The sequence below is a fragment of the Ursus maritimus genome, unplaced genomic scaffold (assembly GCF_017311325.1).
Source record: "Ursus maritimus isolate PB19 unplaced genomic scaffold, ASM1731132v1 scaffold_20, whole genome shotgun sequence".
Taxonomy (NCBI): domain Eukaryota; kingdom Metazoa; phylum Chordata; class Mammalia; order Carnivora; family Ursidae; genus Ursus; species Ursus maritimus.
In genome coordinates, this window is record NW_024424453.1 from 49,135,631 (window position 1) to 49,160,703 (window position 25,073).

The 25,073-nt window shown below is 46.6% G+C and overlaps 1 protein-coding gene across 1 annotated transcript in view; it reads right to left on the reverse strand.

The window, feature by feature from the left end:
• Positions 1-414: 414 nt before the first annotated feature.
• Positions 415-25,073, reverse strand: part of LOC103680478 (myosin VIIA and Rab interacting protein) — a 206,289-nt gene continuing 181,630 nt past the window's right edge. The window contains exons 10-16 of the mRNA XM_008709989.2: positions 16,958-17,152; positions 10,163-10,324; positions 5,718-5,822; positions 5,545-5,605; positions 3,901-4,019; positions 753-2,708; positions 415-701 (exon numbers count right to left, since the gene is read on the reverse strand). Coding sequence (XP_008708211.2) covers positions 2,676-2,708; positions 3,901-4,019; positions 5,545-5,605; positions 5,718-5,822; positions 10,163-10,324; positions 16,958-17,152 — 675 coding nt within the window. The 3' untranslated portion in view covers positions 415-701; positions 753-2,675. The remainder of the gene's footprint in view (positions 702-752; positions 2,709-3,900; positions 4,020-5,544; positions 5,606-5,717; positions 5,823-10,162; positions 10,325-16,957; positions 17,153-25,073) is intronic.

The following is a 25,073-nucleotide window of genomic DNA, read 5'->3' on the forward strand; positions in this document are numbered from 1 at the left end:
GGGGGAATGGGATAGGTGGTGATGGGTAGTAAGGAGGGCACGTATTGCATGGTGCACTGGGTGTTATACGCAAGTAATGAATCATGGAACTTTACATCAAAAACCAGGAATGTACTGTATGGTGACTAACATAATATAATAAAAAAAACATTAAAAAAAAAAAAAAAAAGAAAAGCCTTCTGAGTGATAAACTCGCACTGCTCCCCTCCTGCCCCTGCTTTGAGAACTGCTGCTCTCAGGACGCTGAGCAATGGAGAAGCAAGTGGTGCGACTGCAAGGAACGGGGCTGTGGGGCAACAGTAGCTTTGGACGTCGGCCCCTCCAATGACTAAACGTTGACTTCTTTCCTTGTCCCCCCTGCACTCCCAGTCTTCCCCACCCCAAAAAAACACACACCCACATACATTATTTTCATAAATGACTTTTACTTCTTTATCGTTTCTCTTGACAGTAAGTCTTGGCAATGTGCATATAACATGAAGGCAAGCGTAACTTTCAGAAGTCATCAAAGATATGGTCCTATTGTCCTCATTTTCTTAAACCGTTAAAATATTTTCATTTATAAAAATTAATCTAAATATAAATATTGACACTGAAGATCAAAATCACTTGATGACAAAATAATTCTTCTGAAACTATAATGTATGCTTACGGTTTTTAATAGTAAATTAAATCTTTGCACTTATTTGGCACAAGGAAACCTTTATAAAATTTCAAATGCCATAGAGCACACTTATTTGGCACAAGGAAACCTTTATAAAATTTCAAATGCCATAGAGCAGGCTGCTGCTTCTTCTTCTTCTTCTTCTTCTTCTTCTTCTTCTTCTTCTTCTTCTTCTTTGTTTTTGTTTTTGTTTGTTTTTTTGCAAGGCTTACACAGTACACATTTTTGTCAAAGAAAACTGAATATTTTAACACTGTAACACAGCAATAGTTGCTTTTCATGCCTCTTAAAGAAAACATTCTATTTGGAACTCAGATCTTTTTCTGTTGTGTTTTTAAAATTTGTATTTGTCTGCTTTGAGTCACACCAACAGAACAAAAAGGCCAAAGACTTACTTTATTTCAAAGGAGTCACTTCTGTTGGATAACACGTACACAGAATCAGCAGGGAGTATCAGGAGAAGATAGGGAGACCCCCATCAGGAAGGGATCATAACACTCATCTCAGCAGCAAATCAGGTCTGGGAATGTGCGTAGCAGCAAAAGAATGTAGAAGTTGAAACAAACAGGGAGTGAGGCTTTTGTGAAGCATTCCAATTAGACTTAGTTTCAAGGTGTGAATTTGGCCAACTAATCTCTCTGGCCCCCTCCACTTCCAAATCTGAAAAATGGGGATACCTACTGAAGAGGGTTGCTCTAAGGATTACCATTAGAAGGAACTGCCTCCCTGAAAGCAGTCACTTAATACATTTCCGTCAAACTATCCCCTTGCCTCCCATCGTTTGCTTCCTTTGATTCAGAGTGTCTCAGGGACAGATGTAAGAAAGGTTGTAAATGCTCAATTTATTGTGCGAAATTCCATTCCATTTGCTTTTATAAACACACTCTACGTAGTCATGTATTTGAGAACACGAACGTGGAGCTCGCGGCAGCTCTTGTGTCCATTAAATTCAGTTTATTCTTGCTTTTTTCATGCCTGTAAGTTTTCCCAAGGTGATTCTTTAACCATGTTTACCTTTAAGGTCATTCTACTACTTTTGCTGAATATTTACTGGGAAATAAATTTTGGAGGACAACATTTTCTCAAGTGGTTTATTGTCTGCAAGAATCCATTTACCTGAACTCCATTAGATGTGGTCATTGCTAAACCACATCATATGCATTCCGGACAGTGTCCTAAACTTAAGTCAATGGTGGGATTTCTCAAGCTCCTCCCCCCTTCAGAGTGGGGAAACTGTCCGTAAGTCCAGGGAAGAGGCCTGAATTCTCAATGAGACCTTGTTTCAGATAGACCTGAACATGGCACGGGTGAGGCGGAGCTTTCCCTTTCGTGGCTTGTGATGACAAAGCAATGGGAATGACTGGTTGACTGGTTGTACGGGGTGGTGGTGGGGTGATTGGAACTTCCAGGAAGGAGGTGGCTGAAGGGACATCTGCATCCTTGCCAGGTGCACGCTCCCCAAATGGGACAGTCCCGATGTTCACTATGGGGGCATTTGCACTTTTCTTCCTTAGCACTTGTGGGACAAAGATGCTTGTGAGAGATTAGTAAGAACTGATGATGAATTAAATGATAATATCCATCTCCCTTCCTCCCCCCCCCCCGCAATTGTTTTCCTTTGGACAAGTAACTATTGACATATACTTCTAGCTGAATCAGAGGGACCCCCCCCCCAAAAAAAAAAGATCTGAAAGACAACACACAGTAGCAAAGCGGACAAGGAAAAGATGCATCTTTTGAACACGGAGCTCTGCTGTTGGAAGTCAGCGTCTGGGTTTTCTGTCTTGGATTCCCCTGGGAGCCTAAGGCAGAGAGTGGGCAAGACCACAGTGCCCCAGTCCGGGACTGCTTTCTGGGTGAGGTATCGGGACAGCCCCGTGCAGTGGTGCCCTGTGGCCTCCCAGGCCCTCTCCTCAGGGGGAAATCCATACAGTATTCGATGGCTGTTGGGTCAAGGCACTGTCGTGTACGGCCGGAGGCAGTGGGTCACTGGCAGTGGGGTTCCATGGCACTAATACAGCACAGCAGCCTCCAGAGTGGGCTCCTGGGGGAGACGGTGAGCGCACTGTCACTGCTCAAGATTGTCCCTCTCCCTTTCCCTCCCCTCCCTCCCAAAGTGAACAATTCAGTTGCATTTATTACACTCCAAAGTCACGTGGCCACCACCCCTAGCTAGTTTAAAGCATACGGTGCCTCTAAAATCAAACATCTTACTCAAGAAGTGGTTTCTTCCTATGGCCCCTCCCCACAGCCCTTGGCGACCACTAATCTAAGTTGTATCTCTGTGAAAGGTAATGTTTTTAACTATCTTATTTATAACATATTCCCTTCCCTGGCCCTAATGGTCTGGCCTTTTAAGTGCGATAATGCATCTTTTTAGCCTTTGAAAGTAACAGCCAGGAGCAAAGTAATTGGACTTTAAAAGGTCAGGGGTAATGGCTGAGCAGTGAAGAAAAGGCAGTGGGCCCCGCAGTCGCCAGGTGGTGCCCAGAGATGCAGTAATTTGTAACCAAAGGGCATGGCCACCATTATGCCATCACCTGGTGCTCCTCCGCTCAGGGGACAGGGACAATGGTGGGGGGAAGGCGAAGGGAGGGATGGGTGATGCATAAAAGGCAACAGAATAAACTTGACCTTGCTTCAATCTTGCCACCCAGACGCCATCTGCCCTCAGCATAACGGTACCTCTGAGGCCGTTTAGCTGCGTTATCCCTTCCCATGCAAGCAGCACCAAGCCTCTGCCGAAATCTGAAGCATAGGCAGGTGTTCAGTCAAACGAGCCCTTAGTCCTCTTTAGAGGATCTCCAGGGTTTGTGCAAATTATCTCCTGTCCCTTCCCTTGTGTTTAGGGGCAGCTGTTGACTTTTTTCAGAAACACAACAAGTAATTAATAGCTAACAAGAAATTCGAAAAAGAGTGAATATGGATCAAAAACAGGGTAAAAACTCTGACACCTCAACCAGACCTTACATTTTTAGTTCTCTCATATCAAACCCTACAAGGAGCTGGATATATAGTTGCGGGGATGTAGCCACATATCGAAGAGGTTCCAATACCAGGCAGGGTGCTCATCACTTCTCATTGCCCACCCCGCTCTTCTCCAACCAACAGACCGTGAGACCAGGCAGGAAGGACGCTTCTTGGGGCTCTGATGGGAGAGCTGTGGACAGAAGGGCTACAGAATGGAAGCCCCATCTACAGTGCAAGGGACGGGCATCGAGACACCACTGACTTACCACCAAATCCTTGGTGGTGCTTTTCCTTTCATTCGTCCTGTTTGTCGAGGAGCCTTGGAGAATGAAGTTGCGGTTAAATGTTTTCATGGTGGTCACCGAAGATGCCTCAATGTTTTCAGCTAAAAGGAAACAAATGGAAATAAGTGGTACCCAGAAGCTGGGTCAAGTGTTGAGGAAGAAAGACCAGGTGTCCCCATGACCCAGATTTTGGTTCCAGATTTGGCATCTCATTCCAGTCCACAGGTCTGACTGTAGAAGCTTTTAATTTTGTGTTTATTTTTATGATATGCATCAAACAAATTCAAGAATGATTAGTGGCTTTCCAGGAAAAGGTAGCTTGGAGATAATCCACTGTAGTTCATAAATTCTTTTTTTTTTTTTTTTAAGTAGGCTCCAAGTCCAGCATGGAGCCCAACACGGGGCTTGAATTCATGACCCTGAGATCAAGACCTGAGTTGAGATCAAGAGTCAGATGCCTAACCAACTGAGTCACCCAGGTGCCCCATCCATGGTTCATAAATTCTTATTTGCAATTCTGGAATACAAAAGGCTCTAAAGGTTGTAAATCCTTATAACTTTGGAACCAAAATTGTCCAATGGCAAAACCTGACTTACACTGACATATGGCCATTTAAAATCCTTGTCAATCCCACTGAGAATGAACATTCTCGTGTTTTGGTGCAAGCCTATTAATGTGTTTATCGGATGCTGCCCCAGACACCACGGCGAGGGGGCTGTTAGGAAATATACTGTACATGTACCATATTACCTTTCTAATGTCCAAGACATTCTGAAACATACTTATTCACGGGTTTCAAATAAGAGACCATGGATCTGTAATACATTGTAATTGTATGGGGTTTTATAGATTCAATAAATGCTGGAGAAAGAACAGTGGAGCCAAGACTCAGACATGTTTTCTGACTGTCTACTCTTGTGATTTGTAGATCTAAATCCCTGTTTAGCATCATCTTATGTGGTTCCTGAATTCAGGGAAATTGTTGAAAACGCCCAGTGGATGAGGAGGACACCACGGGCATCGCTGGAATCCCTCGTGGGTTGCATACTGTGTTAGATGCCTCTGGTGACCCGCCCACATTTCCCTGACATCACCACACATTCTGTCATCCAGCACATTCCAACAGCATGCTTCTGCAAGCACCGTCACTCTCTCTTAGCTCCTGCATGGGGTGGGGCAGAAGTACCAGGGAACTAATGCCTCCTCCCCAGTAAATGTCAGGGGATGATAGCAGAGAGCAAAACTCCTCATCTTCCTAGTCTTTGGGCAGGAAACTCTGAGGTGCAGTCAATACCGTCTCCCAGAAGTCCTCAGCAGGATTTAGTCTCATTTGCCCAGAGAAATAAACTACGAATTAAGTTGCACTGTATTGACTTAATTTCCTTCCCTGAATCATTTCTTCCTTCTCCTACCAGTGTTTTTTGGAATTACTTCCCAATTCCCATCCTTGTCCCGGGGTCTGCTTCTTGGGGGGATTCAAGTCAAGATAGATTCTTCACAAGATCAGTTCTGGGTGAGAACTCCCCATTGGGTTTGGTCCTCAAACTCAGATCACTGAGTCACTCAAAGTAAATAAGTCAGGCTTAATTCTTTGGTAGCTCTGCGTGGTTTTACTTTAAACACACCTTTCACTGGTGGGGCAGGCAATTTCCTCCTCTGCTGCCTTGATGTGTCTATGGTTTGTACCTACAAACAGAACACAGCAGTCAACACACGTTCGCAAAGCCAAAGATATTTTATCTTCTAAATTTTCCAGGTCGTGCAATATTCCAACAGAGGAAGTGAGGGACCAACGCACCTGGTTCCTTTGCTTCTGATCTCGTTTTCTCGTGAGGCGCACACACGGTGCTATGTTTAATCCTGCAATGGTCAGAGCTGAAATCCGGCTCTCGATATCAGAAATCTTAATGCAACAGAAGGACAGAATCAGTAGGGGAAAAGCATAGGAGGGAAGAATCTTTGTTAAAAGCGATAAGAATCTATAATGAACAAATCTGCTTTGATGTATGCTCATTCATTCATTCAACTTTTTTTTTTAAGATTTTATTTTTTTAAGTAATCGCTACACCCAACGTGGGGCTCAAACTCACAACCCTGAGATCAATAGTCGCATGTTCCACCGACTGAGTCAGCCAGGCACCCTTCATTCATTCAACTTCTTTATTTTATTTTATTTTATTTTATTTTATTTTATTTTATTTAAGATTTTATTTATTTATTCGACAGAGAGACAGCCAGCGAGAGAGGGAACACAAGCAGGGGGAGTGGGAGAGGAAGAAGCAGGCTACCAGCGGAACAGCCTGATGTGGAGCTCGAACCCAGAATGCTGGGATCACGCCCTGAGCCATAGGCAGACGCTTAATGACTGCGCCCCCCAGGCGCCCCCCATTCATTCAACTTCTACCAAGCCCTTCTCTTTCTAGTGCTGTAGTAAGAAAATAAAACACAGGCCTTCCTTTGTTAGACATTTAAATGTCTAGTTTGGTAGCTCTAGAGTATATCAACACCCTTGTCAGGGACATATCTCGAGGGATACGTGAAAGCCCGGGGCATGATGGGAACCCTGGCCCAGCACGGCGGGGAGAGGGGAGGGGACAGGAAGGCTTCCAGAGCGGGCCGCACTTGATGTGAGCTTTGAAAGGCAAGTATGATTTATAGGTCCTTCTTTGTTCTTCCATGACTCCATGAACCAAAACCACAGCACCAGCTCTTAGGAGGGAGGCCCAGCAGTCCCTGGTTCAAGTCCATTTCTTTCATTGAAAGGACAAGTGCCTTGAGAAACTCCCTCTTCTCTCTGGGCATCAGTTTCCTCGGCTATAACATCAGATGGTCAGAGAGTTTGGATTACTTTTCAAGAGTCTTTAGGCAGATACAGAGAGCAAGAGCCCAGTCAGTGCCCAGAAAGAACCCTAACCCATCCATGTCCTCAGAGATGAAGAAGACATAGTCCCAGCTCTTAGAAAAGAGCATTACTATGTGCTGTCACCATGCTAAGCATTTTAAATATGTGACTTATTTACAAACCTATGACATAGGTAACTGTCTCTTGGTTTTATAGATGAGGAATCTGGGGCTCGGAGGGATGAGTAACATAGCCAGCATTTCACAGCTGGTCTGGGGCAGAGCTCCGAATTCATGCCAACCCTCATGCTCTTGCCACACTGTCACATTCTAAGAGGATCTGCCAAGGCCTGGCATGGGGGACATGGGAGAGGCAGGAGCAGGCTTGCGGAGTTGGAGGGGGGAGGTGGGGATCACAGCTGTCCTGCTGATCTCTGGACATAGTCTGAGTGGTGCCGGGGCACCAGACAGGGAACCTGAAAGTCGGCCCAGCAGCCAGTGTGTGGACCCTGAGGTCTCTGCCGCCTCCCTTGTCCCTCCACTCTCTTGAGCTGCTCAGGACAAATTCAGATTCTGCTGTCATTTACTGAGGACCTCTTCAGACAAAGCTTATTGGGACAGGTGCTATAGAAGGGCAGAGAGAAGGACTGAAGTGTCGGCGAATATGAGAGGTGCTGCCCCTCTCCCCAAGCAGAGGCAGTCCTGGTCAGAAGAGGAAGAGGAGGAGGTGGAGGCCAAGGCGGTGGCAACAGGTGAAAGACTCCAAGCTGCCCAGCAGCCAACTCCCAGGAGCGACACCATGCAGCCCCTGCTCCTCCCTGACCCCCAGATGCCTTCTCGTTCTGACTCCTCAAATTTCACATTGAAAGCTGTCTTCCTTTGGTTTATAGACCAGTAAACTGCACAGGCCCCTGTGAGGTTGCAGGCTAAATTTTTATCAGTCACGTGCAGCTGGTGTGGATTAGATGCCCATGGTCTTTCCTGGAAGCAGTTTTGATGGAGGGCCTTGCTCGGCAGGCCCTGGGAGAAGGTCAATGGGAGAGCAAATTGCTCACCTTTTGATTTGCTGACTGTCAGGCTCTGGAATAAGAAGGGGTTAATTTTTTGAGCTTTAGTTCATAGAGCAAAGGCCAAAGACAGGAAAGGAGGCTATTGAGGGCTGATTTTGCCTATATTTTGCTATCTCTCTCTCTCTCTCCTCCATCTCTCTACCTAGTTATGTTCCACTTCATTCCTAAGACTGCATACCCAATGACCCTTACACTTGCTAGAAGGGATGACTAATTCAGTGCTGAGTTTCCTGGGAGCCAAATCAAAGAGATTAGCGTAGGATTCTCTGTCCAAAGATAAAGACCAAGTGCTCAGAAGAACAGCTTTTCCTCGTACTGTGAGTTAAGAGCGACCTTCCCCAGGAAGCCCAGAGAGATGTTGCTGCATGATGCAGTGGACAATACCACAGCACACCCCCCACCCCAAGGGTCATCCTACAATCTCCCAAAGCACCGGGCAATCCGTCCCTAACATAAACTGCAAGGTGATAGAGTCCCTAAGTCTGACCTAATCCAAGAACACAGCTTAGCACATCTACCCTCCTCAGTGGGGAGAACTTCGGATGAAAGACAACAGGGAGCATGACGCTTCATTCTCTGGTGGCAGCTGGCAGTAGGGGGAGAGTCTCTATGCTACTGAAGATTCCCACATGGTGAAGATCCATAAAACTAAAGGCAGTGGTGACTACCTCCCTTGCAAAGTAAGGACTCCTATGCAAGTGGATATGTGTCTGATGGCAGGACCAACACATTTCTCAGAAAAACACACAGTCCAGACTGGTAAGGAATGTGGCTGTGATGTCAGAGAGACAGGTTCAAATCCTGGCTTCATCACTCTTTAGCTATTTGACCTTGGGCAAGTGGTTTAACCTCCCTGAGCCTCAGTCTCCCTAGAAATAAAAGGGGAAAGTAACAGTAGCTACGTCATGGAGTTGCTGAAAGGATTAATTACAATAATGAGGTCAAGCGTCGAGTACGACTCGTGGCACAAAGTAAGGCTCACTGAACACTAGATATTATTGATAACATTACTGTCATATTTAAAAATGTGTAAAAACTAGGCACATTCAAACACATATAAAATGGGCATTTTGGACTCCAGGATTTTCTACCATAAAACATGGATCCAATAATTTAAGACTAGAAAAATCTAGGAGCAGGAATAACTATCCAATAAAACCCTGCCAAACACCCATAAATGATATTACTTCCTGCTAAACCACTCAAGAAGTATTTTCTGCAAAGTGTACCTCCAGGAAACAAATGATTTGATTTAACTTTATATAACTTTGACCATAAATTGATTAAATGTTGGGTGGCATTTCTGGAAAATGATTTGTATTTGAGGAGAGATGTTCTTCAGCCATTCTTGCTGAAAATGAATAGTCAACAGGGCTAAGTGCAATGAGACCATTCCTAACATGCAGCATTAGCTCATCCACAGGGTGGAGAAAGGGCGCCCTCATGTTCTCTGGAGTGCTTAATGCTGCCGGTGGTTGTTGGAATTTTTGACTCTCTAAAACAAAAATATTTATTTAAAAAATAATTACCACTCAAGATCATCATCTTCTCTATCCATAGGTGGATTCTATTGGCCCCAGCTCCCCTAGGATGCAGGGTCTATTTTAAGATGCAAGGCCTATAGCAATATCACTGAACCAGGGGTCTATACTGAGCATATACTGCGGAGACCAGCATGTCTCATGGACCCCAGTTTGAGAATCAGCGACTTAGTCCACAGTCCATTCTTATCCAGTGTCAGAAGCCATGGGAATATCCATGAAAACTTCAAACTCATGTCTTCACAAAGTTACAGATAACATCATTTCAGTTCTGAATTGGCCATACCTAAATCATGCAAAATATTGGTCTGAGAAATCTACACTTCTAATTTCATTCGTTTGTTCACCCATTTTTATTGAGTGCCAAACCCATGTCAGGTATTATGTGAGGCACTGGAGTTTCTGTGTTAAGCTAGGCAGCTGTAGTCCTGTCCTCATGGGGCTTTTAGTGTACAGAGGGGGAAACCGGCATCAAGTAAGTAATCAACAGTGTGATAAAGGTTAGGGAGGGGTGGTCTTGGGATGGAAGGGGAACCTATATAGCCAGGAGACCTACCTCTGTGGGTCAGAGAATTTGTCGAAGATGGAGGTGACATAGGTTTAAAGACAAATCTGATATATCATCAAGGCTATAATTTTTAAAAAGGAAGGTTTGGTGGAATCCACCCAAAAGGACCATGCAAGCACGCTAGAGAACTGATAGAAAGGCCCTGCAATCATTCTTGTGGAAGATGGGGTGCCTTCTCCCTTTTCCCGACGGTACTCCATCTGGGCGGAGAGGGAGTTCTCACCTGGAGCTCAGCATGGTGGACCTGGGCTGCCGCCGTGGCCACCTGGTCCTCCAGATCTGCCAGCTCGGTCTCATCGGTGCCGCTGTGGATGCAGCGGGCAGCATCCTCCAGTTCGTTCAGCTGGCCTTCCAGTCCATACACGGTGCCCGCCGCGAGGTACACCTGCAGAGGAAGTGCAGCCTCTGAGCTCAGGTTTTGGAACTGGGACTGGTGGGGTCCCTTCAGGGCACCCCGGTAATTCAGGGGAGTAAAAGAGAACCAGCCATAGCACTGGGGGGAAAGTCAGGGAATGCCCCCATTTATAAACGTTCTTCACACTGAAATGGTAGCATGGAGGTCTTACCACCCCCTCACTGTCAACCACACCTACCCCACCCTGCAAACTTTCCCGCAAGAAAAAGCAACTTCTAAGTCTTGAAAATATGATAAAATAGTCCAAAGTATGTGGTGTCAGCTACATAAATTGCAAATTTGTCCAGTGACTATAACAACCATAGTGCCAAGACAGAAGACACAAAGAAAAACTCATGATGTGATTTTTCCAAGAAAAATTTTGGTTGGCATTTAACAACTGAAAAAAAAATCAGAAAATATAAAAGAGATGAAATTAATTTAAAGAATTACACATTTTGAGTGAATTATCTCTGATTGATGAGCTTCGGCTTGCTTGAAGCAGGTTAAGAGCATCAAGATGAACCTGAAATGTGTAGTAGGAAAATAGTTTATTTCTTCGAAAATTGTGTGATGGTAAAAGAAACATGTCAAATCTATTCACCGGTCAATGAAGACAGTTTTTTGAGAGCCTCTGAGAATTAAAGAGAAAATCAGATAAAGGGAATGATCTGAGGAAAAATTAAACGGAAAAAGTTTGACTCATGAGTTTATAAGGCGATTGCCGTAAAAGTGGGCAAAGAGAAGGCAGAATCCTCGGAATAACTTAGACCAAGGGAAGCCAGCCAGGGTAAGTGAAACAAATGTCCTTCAGCCTAAACAGTAATGTGATGCAACAACCAGCTACGCGGAATGAGAGTGATCCAAAGCAGCTAATTACTTAACGAGAGGGTTTTGAAATTTAATCAACATATGTAAAGCTTTAAACATGTAATCACAGCAATTTAGAGTCGATTTGAATGAAAACACACGGTCACACATGCTCTTTTAACTTGAGTTAAAAATAAAACAGTTAGGGTACGCCAAGAGCTTGTGCACACGTGTCCTGCAAGTGTTTTGCACTGAGCGACGCGGAGAGCTGGTGAGGAGGGGAAAGAACTCTGAGGTGCTCCTACCTGCCAATTCCTTGGCCGGATTCGTGCATCTGCATTAAAACTGGCAATTTTACAAAACATTTCAAAGTGGAGCAAAGGCAGGGGCAGGTTTGATGAATGGGCATTTGTGCCTCGCCAGGCACACAGAGCTGGGCTGGGGGAGCTTCCCGCGGTGACTGACACAGTGGACGCCATGTTAAGTGATTCGTCAGTCATAGAGGGGGCCATGAATCAAACGTCCGTTGACAACTGCCATAGTTCAGTCTGTCCTTAGTTTTGTCCTTCTTTGTCATATGCAAGTATCAGAGAACTTCTGTTTCTAAAAGATTCTCACAGTTAATATAAGACACTTATTCTTTGTCTTGAAAACAAGATACACTTCTTCGTTGTTTGTCACACGAAGGAAATGATGAATATTTCAAAGCTATTTGAGTGGAGAAAACATTAAAAATTTGTGTCTTCAAAGTTTTGAAGTTGAAAACTTCTCTTCAGAGGGGAAGAAAATTGAGGAGAGAGAGAAAGAGAAAGGGAGGAAGAGGCAAGGAGAGATGATAAAAGGTAAATATATTTTGATAAGATAACTTTAAATATAGACTTACAGGGTTGCACAATGAAACAAAATTTGGAATGATTATTTAAATGAAATGAATAATTTGAGTGAGTGTGGCAATGGGGTTAAACATAACTTGTCATAACTTTTGGTCTCAGGAACCTTGATTTTTCTGGAAACACACAAAACTCAACATCATCGCATCCTACAGCTGTGTCATCTTAATGGTCTCTTGTTTTGTCTTCAATGTGGTCATCTGCTAATGTTCTTCATTTTCTCTGCCAAATCAAAGCAATATGAACTAGTTCCAAGCGCTCAGCAAGGCCAGAATGTTCATCTTTTACTCTGTGTTTCCTGAAAGCCTGCTTTCCTGGCATGAGGGGGGAAGGGAAGGTTCTGTGGTTTGGCCCTAACGTGGGCTGAGCAGGAACTTGCCGCCAAGGTGATGGTGCCTAAAGGGCCAGTGTTGGCGATGATGGTGACCACACGTGCTTATTGAGCCAGGCACTAAGCCAAGGGTTTTATGGGGCATTTCTCCTTTAATGCTCTTGGCAATCTCTGATGTGGGTGCTATTATTATCACTGTCTTAAAGAGGAGAACATTAGGTCCTGGAGGTTGAGTGACTTCCCCAGTTCTCGAAGCTGGGAAGTGGTGGAGTCGGGATTTGAGTTCCTGGGAGTTGATGTCAGATCCCATGCCTTCATCCACCCTGCCCTATGATGCCCTGATACTTAATTTCGCTTGCAATGTTATGATGTTTTACATTTGTGGTTATTGTTGCCGGGGGTGAAATAACACAAGTTAACACACTATAATAATGGAATGTTATTCTAGTCTTAAAAAACAATCCATTTGAAAACCATTAACCTGGAATTGCTGGCTGAGTAAAGGCCCACTTTTGGTGAGAACCATGACTACCATGTCTGTGTAAGCTATGTCCTCTCCAAGCTCCAGCCATGGACGACCATGACCCCATGGACTGGCTCCTGGTTCAACTCACCATCCTTAAAGTGGTTCAAGGGACAAGAATGGGTGTTTCATTAAGGAAAGACTTTGTGGTCAAAGCTTCAAGAGTAAAGAGAATTAAACAGATTTCTTCACTGCAGGGCTTCTCTGTGTTTAATGTGCTAACACATCTCTCAATTTTCCTAGAAAGACTATACAGATTGCTGAAACTGATTTGATTTTATACCATCCTTTCGGACTTGCCTTCCATGAAACACATTCTAGAGGACTACATCTAGACAGTGATTGATAGCATTTCTTTGCTTGCTCTTGAAGGCAGAGGACCACCGAAATAGCCAGGACCATCTCCACTAGTTCCAGGGCCACGTCCTCTCCTGTGCCATGCGGGGTGCCCAAGAGCCTTGACAAGGAGGACCAACATCCTCTGCCTGCTCCCGGATTCTGTGGCAGGGCTGGGCTCCCTCACAGGGCAGTTCTACTATGTCTGCTGCCACTATAGATACAATGGGATGTGGTGTTGCCAAAAGTTACAGGGTAGTGCTAAAAGGGAAGTTGGGGCTGTCCCTGCACTGCCTCTATGCTGGGAATTATGGGGTGCCCCAGGCTGTCAGTCATTTAGCAAAGAAGAGAATGAGGACGGTCCTCTGATTGGGGGGGGGGGATGAGGGAGCTGACTCATCCCTCCCACCCATAACCCAGCATAAATCCATAAGGTGGCCTCTGTGGGTCCCTACTACTCCACCACAGGTCTGAGAATGGTCATGCCAAATGTTCTGTTGACCCCTAGATCCATTTTCCACCCTTCTCTGCCCTGCCCTCTTCTCTGTGAGGCTGACCTGTATGAACCTCATCATGCAGGCTCCCTTGCTGGCTGGGGTGGGTTTGGCCAACGGGAGACAACCAGCAGGAGATCAAAGGCAGCAGGAGAAGTTAGACTCCCTGTCCCTGCTCTCTCCCTGTGCAGGCTTCTTGGTGACAGCTCCCACCAGGGAGTGCTCCTCCAGGCTCCAGCTCACCATGGGCTACACTGCCCAGGGGTGGTGACCACTCCCCCCATCCCTCCAACCTCAACTGCCACTCTCTGGGGCCTATAGCATCCCTGAACCTTACCCACACCTCAGAGAATAGTCCCTTCCTGAAACTCTGTGGTAGCCAATGTTCAGAAGGTGAGAATACGCGTCTCCCTTTCTATTTCTGACATTCCCGGCTCCTCGGCACAAAGGAGCAAGGCAACGGAGAAAAAACGAAGGAGCCGAAGGAGAAGGAGCTTCCTTTAGAACACAGACAGACAAAAAGCCCTGGTTTAATTCAATCAGCTGCATCCAGAGGCCAGTTTAAGAATCAGCCCTGCCCTCCGGCTGCTCAGCCGAATTCCATCCTGGAAACCACAGAGCAAAACCAGCCCCAGGGCTCTGTGATCTTTATCTCTAAAGAGATAAAGAGAAGAGTCAGCCCTTCTCTGACTCAAAACCTGTAGAATTCAAAGGAACATAGATGGGAGTTTCTTCTGAGGTGCAATTTGAAAAGCTGGAATGGGGAAGGGAGGAGGGGGAAGAAGCAGTTAACTCTTGGGGAACAGGCGAGGCATCTCCCAGGGCCAGACGGGGTGCAAGGAATTACAAACCCCCGTCTTAGAGTGCAGGTCCCCATCTGACATCTCAACATCAGTGGGTAAGTGGATGTGTTTTGACCTGAAAATGTTAAGGAACCCACGGAAAGAAACATAGTGTGTAATAAAAGGATCTTACAAAATGAAAACTCTCACAAAGCCATTGCATTTCTCAACAAGCCCCTCGGAAGAAAAAAAGGCATGTTTTCTTTGCTTTAAGTGTGCCTTGGGAACCCACAGTCATTACTTAAATCTGAATATTTCACGTATTGTATCTTTTTCATACAATACTTGGTAAAACAAAAAAACATCCCTTTCCCGCTGAATCATATCTTGACTTCAACTTTTTCAATTCTGTGTGTCCAGGATTAAGGCCATTTTAGGACTATCAGCACTGAAAGAACTGTATTGTAGACATATTCCAAGAACAGAGAGCCTCCACATTAGCAATAAAACATTTCTTCCTAAGAAAAGGACTTCATTCATCTGAACCATTTATCAGGTAAACATTCTTCGAGGACCTCTGCGGCAAGCTCTGGCAAGGGCTGGGGCTACTCATGTGAAAGACTGCGTCCTGCAGGGATTCATACATCTGGTTCCTAATCTGGGGGTGACCGGGCTCCTGCCTCCCTGCATGTCCTACTCCAATATTCGACAACGTCTGGAGACATTTTGACTATCACATTTTTTTAAAAACATTTTTTTCCTTTTCTTTCTTTCTTTTCTTTTTTTAAGATTTATTTATTTGAGAGAGAGAGAGAGATTGAGAGAATGAGTGGGAGGAGGGGCAGAGGGAGAAGCAGACTCCCCGCAGACCAGGGAGCCCGAGGTGGGACTCCACACCAGGACTCTGCAATCACGACCCGAGCCGAAGGCAGATGCTTAACCGACTGAGCCACGCAGGTGCCTTGTCACATTTTGATGTCACCGGCATCTTGTGGGTAGAGGCCAGGGATGCTGCTGAACATCCTTCACCGTACAGGACACCCCCCCCTCCACACACACAACAAAGAATTATCGAACCCAAAATGTCACTGGTGCCAATCTAATGGGGACAGATGAGCCGACAGAAAGAGCAGCAAAGTGAGGTAAGGGGCAGATAGATCTCTCCTTAGGTTTTATGGGAATTCCAAGGTAGAGAGTCTTTAACTTTTAAGATCAAACAACTATTGGCATTTTTTTTAAAAACCCTGAGTTGTTTTGATTTGTTGTTGTTTCAACTTTTTGCAAAAATTGCCTCTACTAATAGTTCCTGATTTCTGAGAACTGTATTAATGACAGCACCGTACAATTGATTCTGCTGGGTCTGGAAAGATGGAACCCCCTGACTTGATATCACTTCCGTGGGCAGGACTACGCCCACTGATGACGGTGACTATGGCCCGAGTGGCTAATGTATGTCCCAATCTCTGTGTCACGCCCTAGTCTGCAGTGTTGGAAAATTCTCATCAGGAATGTAAACACTCATTATTAAAACACTCAACAATGAATGTGTATATTTATATGTAAGAATCTGACACCTCCTTTCTGTCCTCCCAAGTCAGGCTAGAAAAATTCACTACCAGCACACGTGTCTGGAAGCAGGGTAGACCAATTGTGACCTGAGTTCTGTTGGAAACCACCCCCTTTCCCTGTGGCAGTGCTCCGCCTGGATCCCAAGGGGTCCCTTTTACAGTTTCTGCAACCCTTCACCCTCAAGCTTCAGTGTGCTTTTGTTCCCAGGCTCAGCTATACAGAAGACTGCTTCGGGCTCCTGTAGATACTTGGCTTGCTTGCTTGCTTGCAGAGACGGAAGTGTCTGCTGGCTGTAGGAAAGGCCAGTTCCTTTGCCTCAGGCCAGGACAACCCTGAGATGCAACTCATACCCCAGGGCTTTCTGCAGGATCAGGTCAAAGCTACCCTTTGTCTAAGGTCACACCTTTGTTGGGGCCCCTGAGTGACTCAGTCGGTTAAGCATCTGCCTTCAGCTCAGGTCATGATCTCAGGGTCCTGGGATCGAGCTCCAAGTTGGGCTCCCTGCTTAGTGGGGAGCCTTTTCCTCTGCCTGCTGCTCCCCCTGCTTGTGTGCTCCCTCTTTCTGTCTCTCTCTGTGTCAAATGGATAGATAAAAATCTTTAAAAAAAAAAAAAGCGTCACACCTTCGCTTGACTTTTTCCCTTCCCCAGTCTTTCCCCACTCCCTGACCAGCCTCCCTGGGGGAGCACTTCCCTAAGAAATCACTTACATGCAAACCCTCACTTCAGGGTCTGCTTCTGGAGAACCCAGCCTGAGCCCCTCCCTGAGAATATATCTGCTAGGGTGGTGGTCTGTACGCATCCTTGCACTGTTCGTGATCGGTTACACCTTTATCCGTTTCTTCTTTGCACCTGTTTGCCCTAGACAGGGAACATCCCCACTGTCTTACGTTTTCTTCCAGGGAAGTCAGCTGCTCATCCAGTCTCACTTGGTCTGTCCCGAGAGGAAATGTCCCCTTCTCTCTGTCGGGAGGGACAGGTGGGAACTCCCAGGGCCCTGTGGACTCTGCTATCAGCTCTTCTGTGGCATTGATGACTTTCAGGACTTCTGTGGAGATGTTGCAGAGAGAAACAGCAGAATACTTCTGTTTGGTCCAATAACAGAAGGGGACAGAAGACAAGAACAGCACATTAACAATGACATGGAAGTTCTGCATGATCATGGTGCCCGTCATGAGACTGATCCCATTATAACACACAGGAACGTCGATGTGCCCAAGGAACAAGAAGCTTAAAATATCTACACAGCAGGAGGGCACCTGGAGGAGGGCTGATCTGACATGGCCTAGCTTCTGTGCCTCACACTGAATTATTTGATTCTGTCCCTCCACTGTCCTTCCCCTCCAGGGAAGAAGGAGACCTCAAGGAGAGGCTACTACGTCTTCTGCCCACTGCTGGTGGTTTATAGCCACACCTCATTTTCTGGATGACATTCTACTTCTTTGACAGAGCTTCCGTCACAGACTCTGTCAAACTACATCCATGGTTGGTCCAGTACGGAGCTTCCTGGACTGGGTGTTAGGAGACCTGGGTTCTAGATCTGGCTCGAACTTCATTTAATGATGGGATCTTGACCCAGTTACTTCGTACTTCTGGAACTCAGCTTCGTCATCTGTACGATGAGAATGTTGGGAGAGTTCCCCTGCAGTGTGTCCGTAGCCCGTGTGTTTAGCTCCTACACACCTGTTCTCAAGCCCGTTCTCCCTCGCTCTGCTCAACCATAGAGGCTGAATGGAGAAGCACTCCATTTCCCTCCTCCCCCGCAGCCAGGGGCAGTCACGTGACACGGTTCTGACCAGTGAGCCTGACAAGAAAGCCTGCTGAGTGGTCTCGAGGAAAGCTTTTGTTTTCCTAACCAGGTGAATAGATCCAGCTGATGCTCTCCTTCCCCACTCCTTTCTACCTTGATCACAGGTGTGCAGTTGTGACGAATACCAAAATGCTGAGTAAGGTGGGTCAGAAAGCCTGAAAGAGCCTGGCCCAGACAGCCACGGATCAGCTGAACCACCATGAGTCATCCCCTGAGCTGAACATCTTGTTACATGAGAAGAATAGTCCCCTACCATTGAAGCCACTGTTGGCCAGATTTTCTGTTATTTGCAGCTGAATATATTCCTCACTGACACAAGCTTTTACATTCAGGACCGAAAATTACAATCAGTCCAGATCTGGGCCAAGGTCATTGATGGAGAGAGGCACTGCAACCACAAAAAATTATCCGCATCTCTGAGTTCATCAGGACATAGAATATCAAGCAGTCAGCTGGAGTTCAATGTTTCTGGACGGCAATGGTTTCTATCTAGAATCAAGTTTATTTATTCTATCAAAGGCTTTGTAAACTGGAAGTCAAATATTGCCTACACTCGACCAGGTTGTATGTGTATGTGTTTACCATTTACCAGTAAAATGTTTCGAGAAAATCTGGAATTTCAATGCCTTTGGTACCTTCGAAGGTACCTTTTTCACTCATATATCCTGGCCAAAATATTAATGATGGCTACAGCTAGATTTTGCAAGTCTGTTCCTCCAACTAGATTCTACTTGCTAGAGGATGTTTTGATACTTTTCCCAATTCCCTAGGGAATCGATGTGTTTAAATGACGAGTCAGTGGCTGAGTTCACAGTCTAGAAGCTGGCTCTGGGCTTCCACGCCAGGGCACATGGTCTCGTATCTGTCAACCTTTTGTAGGGTTAAGGGACATGTACTCAGAGGGCCCCCCATCCAGCCTGTCTGCTCCACAACAGCTGCTTGACTGACCCAAGAGCCACACTCCTTTTGGTTCAAGGGACTTTGCTACAAACCCAAACAATTGGGTCTGGGGTGTCGGGAGAATGGGATGGAAGGAGGTGACACAGACCCAGTGGAATAAGGCAGTGTCCCTGGGAACAGCCAGGATCAATGCTTCACCTGAGGAGAAACTTGCAGGGGCTGTCCCCTGCTCTCCAAGACGCTGTGACTTGCTGTGGCGGATTGCGAAGATGAATTGGGCTCCAAATGATTTTGGCACAAAACAGCTGCCACTGTTTGCTTAAGTCCATTTTAGAGAAAGTGACGTTGTATGAATGAAAGCAGATTTGTCACCCTTCTCTCAGGACATAAGTTTGTGTTTAGAAACTCTATCCCTTATTTGGTAAAAGGGATGTCTTTGTACATTTTTTGAAAAGAAAGACATGACTAAGAGATTCAGAACAAGACCACAGCACAGTAGAAGGGAAAGTGTGAACATTTACGACAGGGTCATTAAAGGGTCAAGGTTATTAATGGAAAGGATTTAAGAGGTGCTGAAACAGGTCCTGCGTTCTGACTCCAGCTGAACACATCACATCAAAGTGATAAGCTGGGCATCCCTGTTGCTTGGCGGTCATTGTTCCATTCTATCCATAAATAGCCTTGTTTATTCAACCATAGGGGTTGTGAGCTGGAAGCCAAATATTGCCCAGAGGTGTGGTTTTTGACAAGAATGCCTTCCATGAGACACACATTTGCCAGTTCTCTACAATCCCCACACTATTCCTTCTACATATTTTTTGGGGGGTGGTCTATGGTGTGCAGACTCTGCTCCAGGTGCTGAGATCAAGGGGACAATGGATGAAGTCCCCGCCCTCACCACATGCCTTTAGTCCTACCCTAGCCACTTGACACTTGGACATACTTCCTGGCCCCCGAAAGCATCTGCATTTGCCAGTAAGTCAGAATGTGGTGTACCCGGCAGCTGGTCTGAGGAGAGCACCACAGCCTCACCTGGAAGGTCTGTGGTCTGGGGAAAGCCCTGGAACACTTCAGAAGCTAAATAACCTCCAGACAGAGATCTTGGTGAGCCAGATGGCGGGAGCACTCCCCCCAAGTCTGGTGAGTGAGCTCCCCATGGGGGAATACACACCGCAATCCACTAGGCTTTGCAGGGAATCAGGGGCTCCTTGCCCACTACCAAGGACTGGGCTGTTCGCTTGCACATGGGAGTGGGAGTGAACAGTGCACCTATAGGAAGTTAAGATACCTGGGATCTAAGTAGCCGTATGACAGGAGCAGGGCTGCAAACCTCCCCGTTCCTTAGTTTCCTCACTGGTCCAATAAAGAAAATCAGAAGATTTGTTACAGGGCTGACATTGACTTGTTATGTAAATGTCCTGCTCCCTGCCCAGTCTAGATTTAAAAGTAGAAAGCACCTTGTGCAATTATGTTAAATAAAGCTATATTTAGCACCGGACAGGGTTTTGTTCTGATGAAAAGCTGGTGTGGACGGGGGTGCTGGCAGGAAGCCCTGTGTGTGGGAGAAGTGAATAGCTAAAGGATCCTTCTGCTTTATTGCTTACAGCCCAGAGAGCTGAGCTGAATGGCACAGACAAAGCGCAATTTAGAGCCCAGAGAGAGCTATTATGGTTGCTGATGGTACTCCAGATAGTAATTACAAGATGGATTCAATGTGGCAGCTTTGTGGGATCAAATAAGGAGAGGTGAAAGTGTGGACATTAGCAGACAGCATAGGGGCAACTACAGAACAGGAAGGTTGGCCTTAAGGACGCTGGAGGCCAAGGGCCCCACAGAGGATGGGAGGGAAATGGCCATGTAGTAACAAGTTCAACCTTCTAGTGATCAAAAAATATGAATTAAATGACAACTTTTATTACACGCCAGATACCCGTGTGATTCCCTTTTAAATGCGTGGTGTGTGCCAACATGACTTGACACGGCTGGAGTGTGGTTTTCAGTGGTTGATCTACCATGGGCTCTGTTTGCTCTGATGCACCCACCTGCCTCGGTCTCCCAACCACTGAATGTCACTGTCGAGAGCCCGAGTGTCCGCTTCCAGGATTCAGCCTGTGTCCCAGCCCCATGTGGAACATCAAATCCATAATGCTGACCTCACTACCTCTGGGGCTGACCCAAACAGTCCACACTTGGGGTACAGAAGGTGATGAGAAGCACTCGGTTTCCTCGATCACTTACCAGAGGCAGCAAAATAAGCAACCTCAACAAAGACTTAGGATTCCTGCCTGCCTGTAAGCAAAAGCAGGACCAGGGCAGACCTTTCAGAAGGTTCTGTACCACTCCGAGGCTGGGTCCCGCCATCGTGGTCCTTCCAATGAGCCCAAGAAAGCAGAAGAGCAGAGCAGGACCCAAGTCATAAATCCCAGCTGTCTCGTTCTTTTCTCTCTAGGGACTGCAGAGAGAAGCAAGACTTCTTTCCTTTTTGTCTCACTCCCCACAAACTTGAGCCTTAGTGATTTCTCCATCCTGTCCCTGTGCACCCCCTCTTCACATGAAACGTGTTGCCAGAACAAATTCCTCTTCCATTCTCTTCCTTATGAACAGTTTGTCAAAGACACGCAGAATGCAAGGTGTTGCCAAGGGCCGATTCTGAGTTCTATAGAGTTCTAAAGAAAAGATGGTTTCCAACCTAAATGCTAGGTATACTTGCTTATTAGCAATCCTTGCAAAGTCTGAGATTTTTGTCTGGTGTCATCGTTCATTTCAAAGCTTTGTGTTGGACAAAGAAATGCAGACTCATTTCAAGCTGGAATAGACAGGAATGCTCCTTACCAGAATAGCCCAAGCTTGCCAACATGCGAACAGCAGGAGCGCGTGAAATGCCTGGCTTCCCAGAGAGGGAAGACTCTGGATGCCAGAGGGCTGATTCCAGCCCAAGGCTCCACCCAGGCGCACACATGTGTCTGCCTGACTCAGCTGGGCCAAAACAGATTCCACGTCTGGCTGTGTGTGATGAACTGGGGCTGTGACAAAGGCTGGGCTGTCTCTTTATTTGACTTGATGTAAGTCTCGATATGATCTCACTGAATACAATGTGGGAAAAAAGCTTTGTGGGTTAAATGATGTTTGCAGGTGTCTGGGGCAGAAGAGGAATTTTTTAGCTCTACCTCGGGAACTGTTCTGATGCCTATAACAAGAGTAGAAAAGCTAAACAGGTAGAAGCTGAAGGGACCTGGGCACTAGGGTTTTTGTGAGATACACAAGCAGGCAGTATGCTTTGAGGTCACGGGCCCGTCCATGAAACAGGGGTGGGCAGTGGTGAGGGGACTCCCACCATGGCAGGGTCTTGCAAAGGGCCTCCTTGTCCACTGGGATCAGCCCACAGCTCATCATTCTTTTAGGAGCCTATAAAAATGCTTTAATTTCTTTCAAAATCAGAAGATAAAAAGGCATTCTTAGGTCCAGGAACATGTTTTAATACATAATATTAATATATTAATCTAAACCAACACACTTGTGAAATTTGATTTGTGTGTTTTATGGAGGAAAGGGCCCATGAGGGCAGAAGTGCTTGGGAACAGGGAAGTCATAAGTTGGCCCTGATGCGGTTGCTCTGAGGCCCTCTGTGAGAAGGCATATGGGCAGCATCAGCCTGGTGGGGCCTGTCCTCTGGGAGGCATTGCTGTCCTCCCTAGACAATTGTGAAGGCCCCAAGCAGGCCCCTACGAGAGGGCTGTCCATGCACACTTGGGAGAAGCCTCCCTAGCTTCCTCCAACTGCTGTAAGGAGACGGTGGGTGTGGGTGCTGTGGTCCTGTGGCTTCCTACTCACGACTGATGCTAATGTGACCTCCTCATTGCACACCCCAGACCATGAGGCTTGGGAAATTCAGGTTACCCTGTCTGTGCCACTTTGGGCAAATGATTTAACCTCTCTGTGCCTCTGCTGTGAAAGAGATAACACCATCTAGCTCAAGGGGCTTTGGGAGATTAAATTAGACAGCACGTGTCAAGTGTCCACACAGTGCCTGGGTCCAGGGTTGGACCCTCTTCAACACCCCCACCCCTTCAACCTGCCCCAGTGCCTCTAAGTGGGCCTGTTACTGGTGACGGCCTGGTGACTTACATGCGTTCCACTATATAGCATGCTCTTGAAACAGCTTTCCTTGCCTATTTTGTGTTTGGAAGAAACCTTTTCCCTGTTCTTTACTGAAAAAAAGTTAAATTTTGCTTCTCTTCATTTCCCAGTTTTTTTCTTGCCAACTAAGAATATTTTAAAAAGAGGGGCCCCTGGGCGGCTCGGTTGGTGAAGCGTCTGCCTTCAGCTCAGGTCATGATCCCTGAGTCCCAGGATGGAGCCCCTCATCAGGCTCCCTGATCAGTGTGGAGTCTTCTTCTCCCTCTGCCCTTCACCCAGCTCATACTCTCTCTCTCAAATAGATAGAATCTTTTTTTTTTAAAGAATATTAAAAAAAAAAAGCCACTATGATCTAGTATTACCCACCACCACCATAATTTCATAAACAAGGGGTAACTTAACATCAAAAAAGGAGAATATAGTATCTGAATATAGAATGGTCTGTCCTAAGAAATGACAGTAGGCAACCTGACATGGACACGCAGCCCGGCCCCCCACCCCCTCTAGGCACACACACATATCCTGGACCCTGTATTTCCCTTTGACTGGGAGCAGAGCAAACCATGCATACTAATATGCAATAAAAACAAGGGATGTCATTGCCTAGCTGGGAAACTGAACCAACCAGCCTTCAAACATCACCTGCTATTTCTATCATCACTAATTTAATGCAAGCCTTCAGGAAGAGTCTGCTCCCATGCCCGGGCCCTGGCACAGAGCCCTGCAGGGGATGCAGAGGTGAGTCAGCCATATTCCCTGTCCTCAGAGAGCAGAGAGGGACATGAAGACCAAGAGCAGGCAGAGGAAAGGCCCTGCCTGCACCGTGAGCAATGGGCTGCAGCTGCAGGGGCCCCACCACTGTGTGATTTTGGGGTTGGTCTGGAAACACAACAAAGAAGTTAAGAAACAGCGAAGATGAGGAGGGTCCTTCAGACACCACTCTCCCGAGACATGACGACATGGGGACCGGCACCACAGCCTGGGGTGTGCAGAGGATGACAAACTGGAGAAGGGAGGCAGGGACAGGGCAACACCCTGAATGCCAAGTTCAGGAGTTTGAGTTTTGTGCTGGGGCAATCAGGCGCCACCGCAGGTTCCTGCGGCTGTTATTCTCAAGCGCTGGCATTTCCCGAGCACTTGAACTGCGTGCCAAGCTCTGGGATGAGCACTTTACTGGCCTTGCCTCCCTGAGCTCTCCTGACCACCCTCTAATGCACGTACTATGATCACATCTCCCAGATGAGGAGCTGAGCCTTAGGGAGGGGTGTGCTCGGAAGGAGTGGGCTTTGCACCCAGATCTGCCTGATTTTGAAGCCCAAGTTCCTCACAGGCGTCTCAAGAGGCTTAGGTTTTTAGAAAGGCAGTTCTGACTGGCGGAGGAGGGACAGATTTACGGCTAGGGAGAACCCGAGGCAGAGAAAAGCACTGGAAACTATTACGGCGGCTGGAATTCAAGGTCACTGGGGCCTGGGGTGAGGCAGCTGCGTGGGAGTACAAGGGTGAGGAGCAGTTTTCTGGAAAAAGAGCTGAGAGCATGCTGTGGCTGCAGAGTGGGGAGGGAGGCAGCAGGATGGATGGACTGTAAGCCCAGCTGGGTGAGCCCAGCGAGCTGGCACAAACTGATGCCAGTAAGGGGGTTTCAACACCAGCAGAGAAAGAAGCGTTCACTGAGCTCTTGGAATAAGGGAAAAGATAATATTTCAAAGATCCTTTCTGACCAACCAAGAGACTGTGATTACCAATGGTCAGGATGGAATAAGCTCTAGGTCATCCGTTTAGTCTTAATTTAAATCTGTCATTTTTTAAAAAAGATTTTTATTTATTAGAGAGAGAGAGCGAGCAAGAGAGAGCATGAGTGGGGTGAGGAGCAGAAGGAGAAGCAGACTCCCTGCTGCGCAGGAAGCTCGACACGGGGCTCTATCCTGGGACTCCGGAATCATGACCTGAGCCAAAGGTGGACGTTTAACTGACTGAGCCACCCTGGTGTTCCTTGAATCTATCATTTTTGCTGTCAAGTCTCCTGAGTGGGTTGGGGGGGACAGAACCTTCATAGCTGGGTTGGTAAAGAAGGAGAAAATGGTGACAGTGTGGGGTCCTACTGTTCTCCTTTTAGCCTTGTGATGAATGAATGTTCCTCAGGGGGCTAATGGGAGACCGCG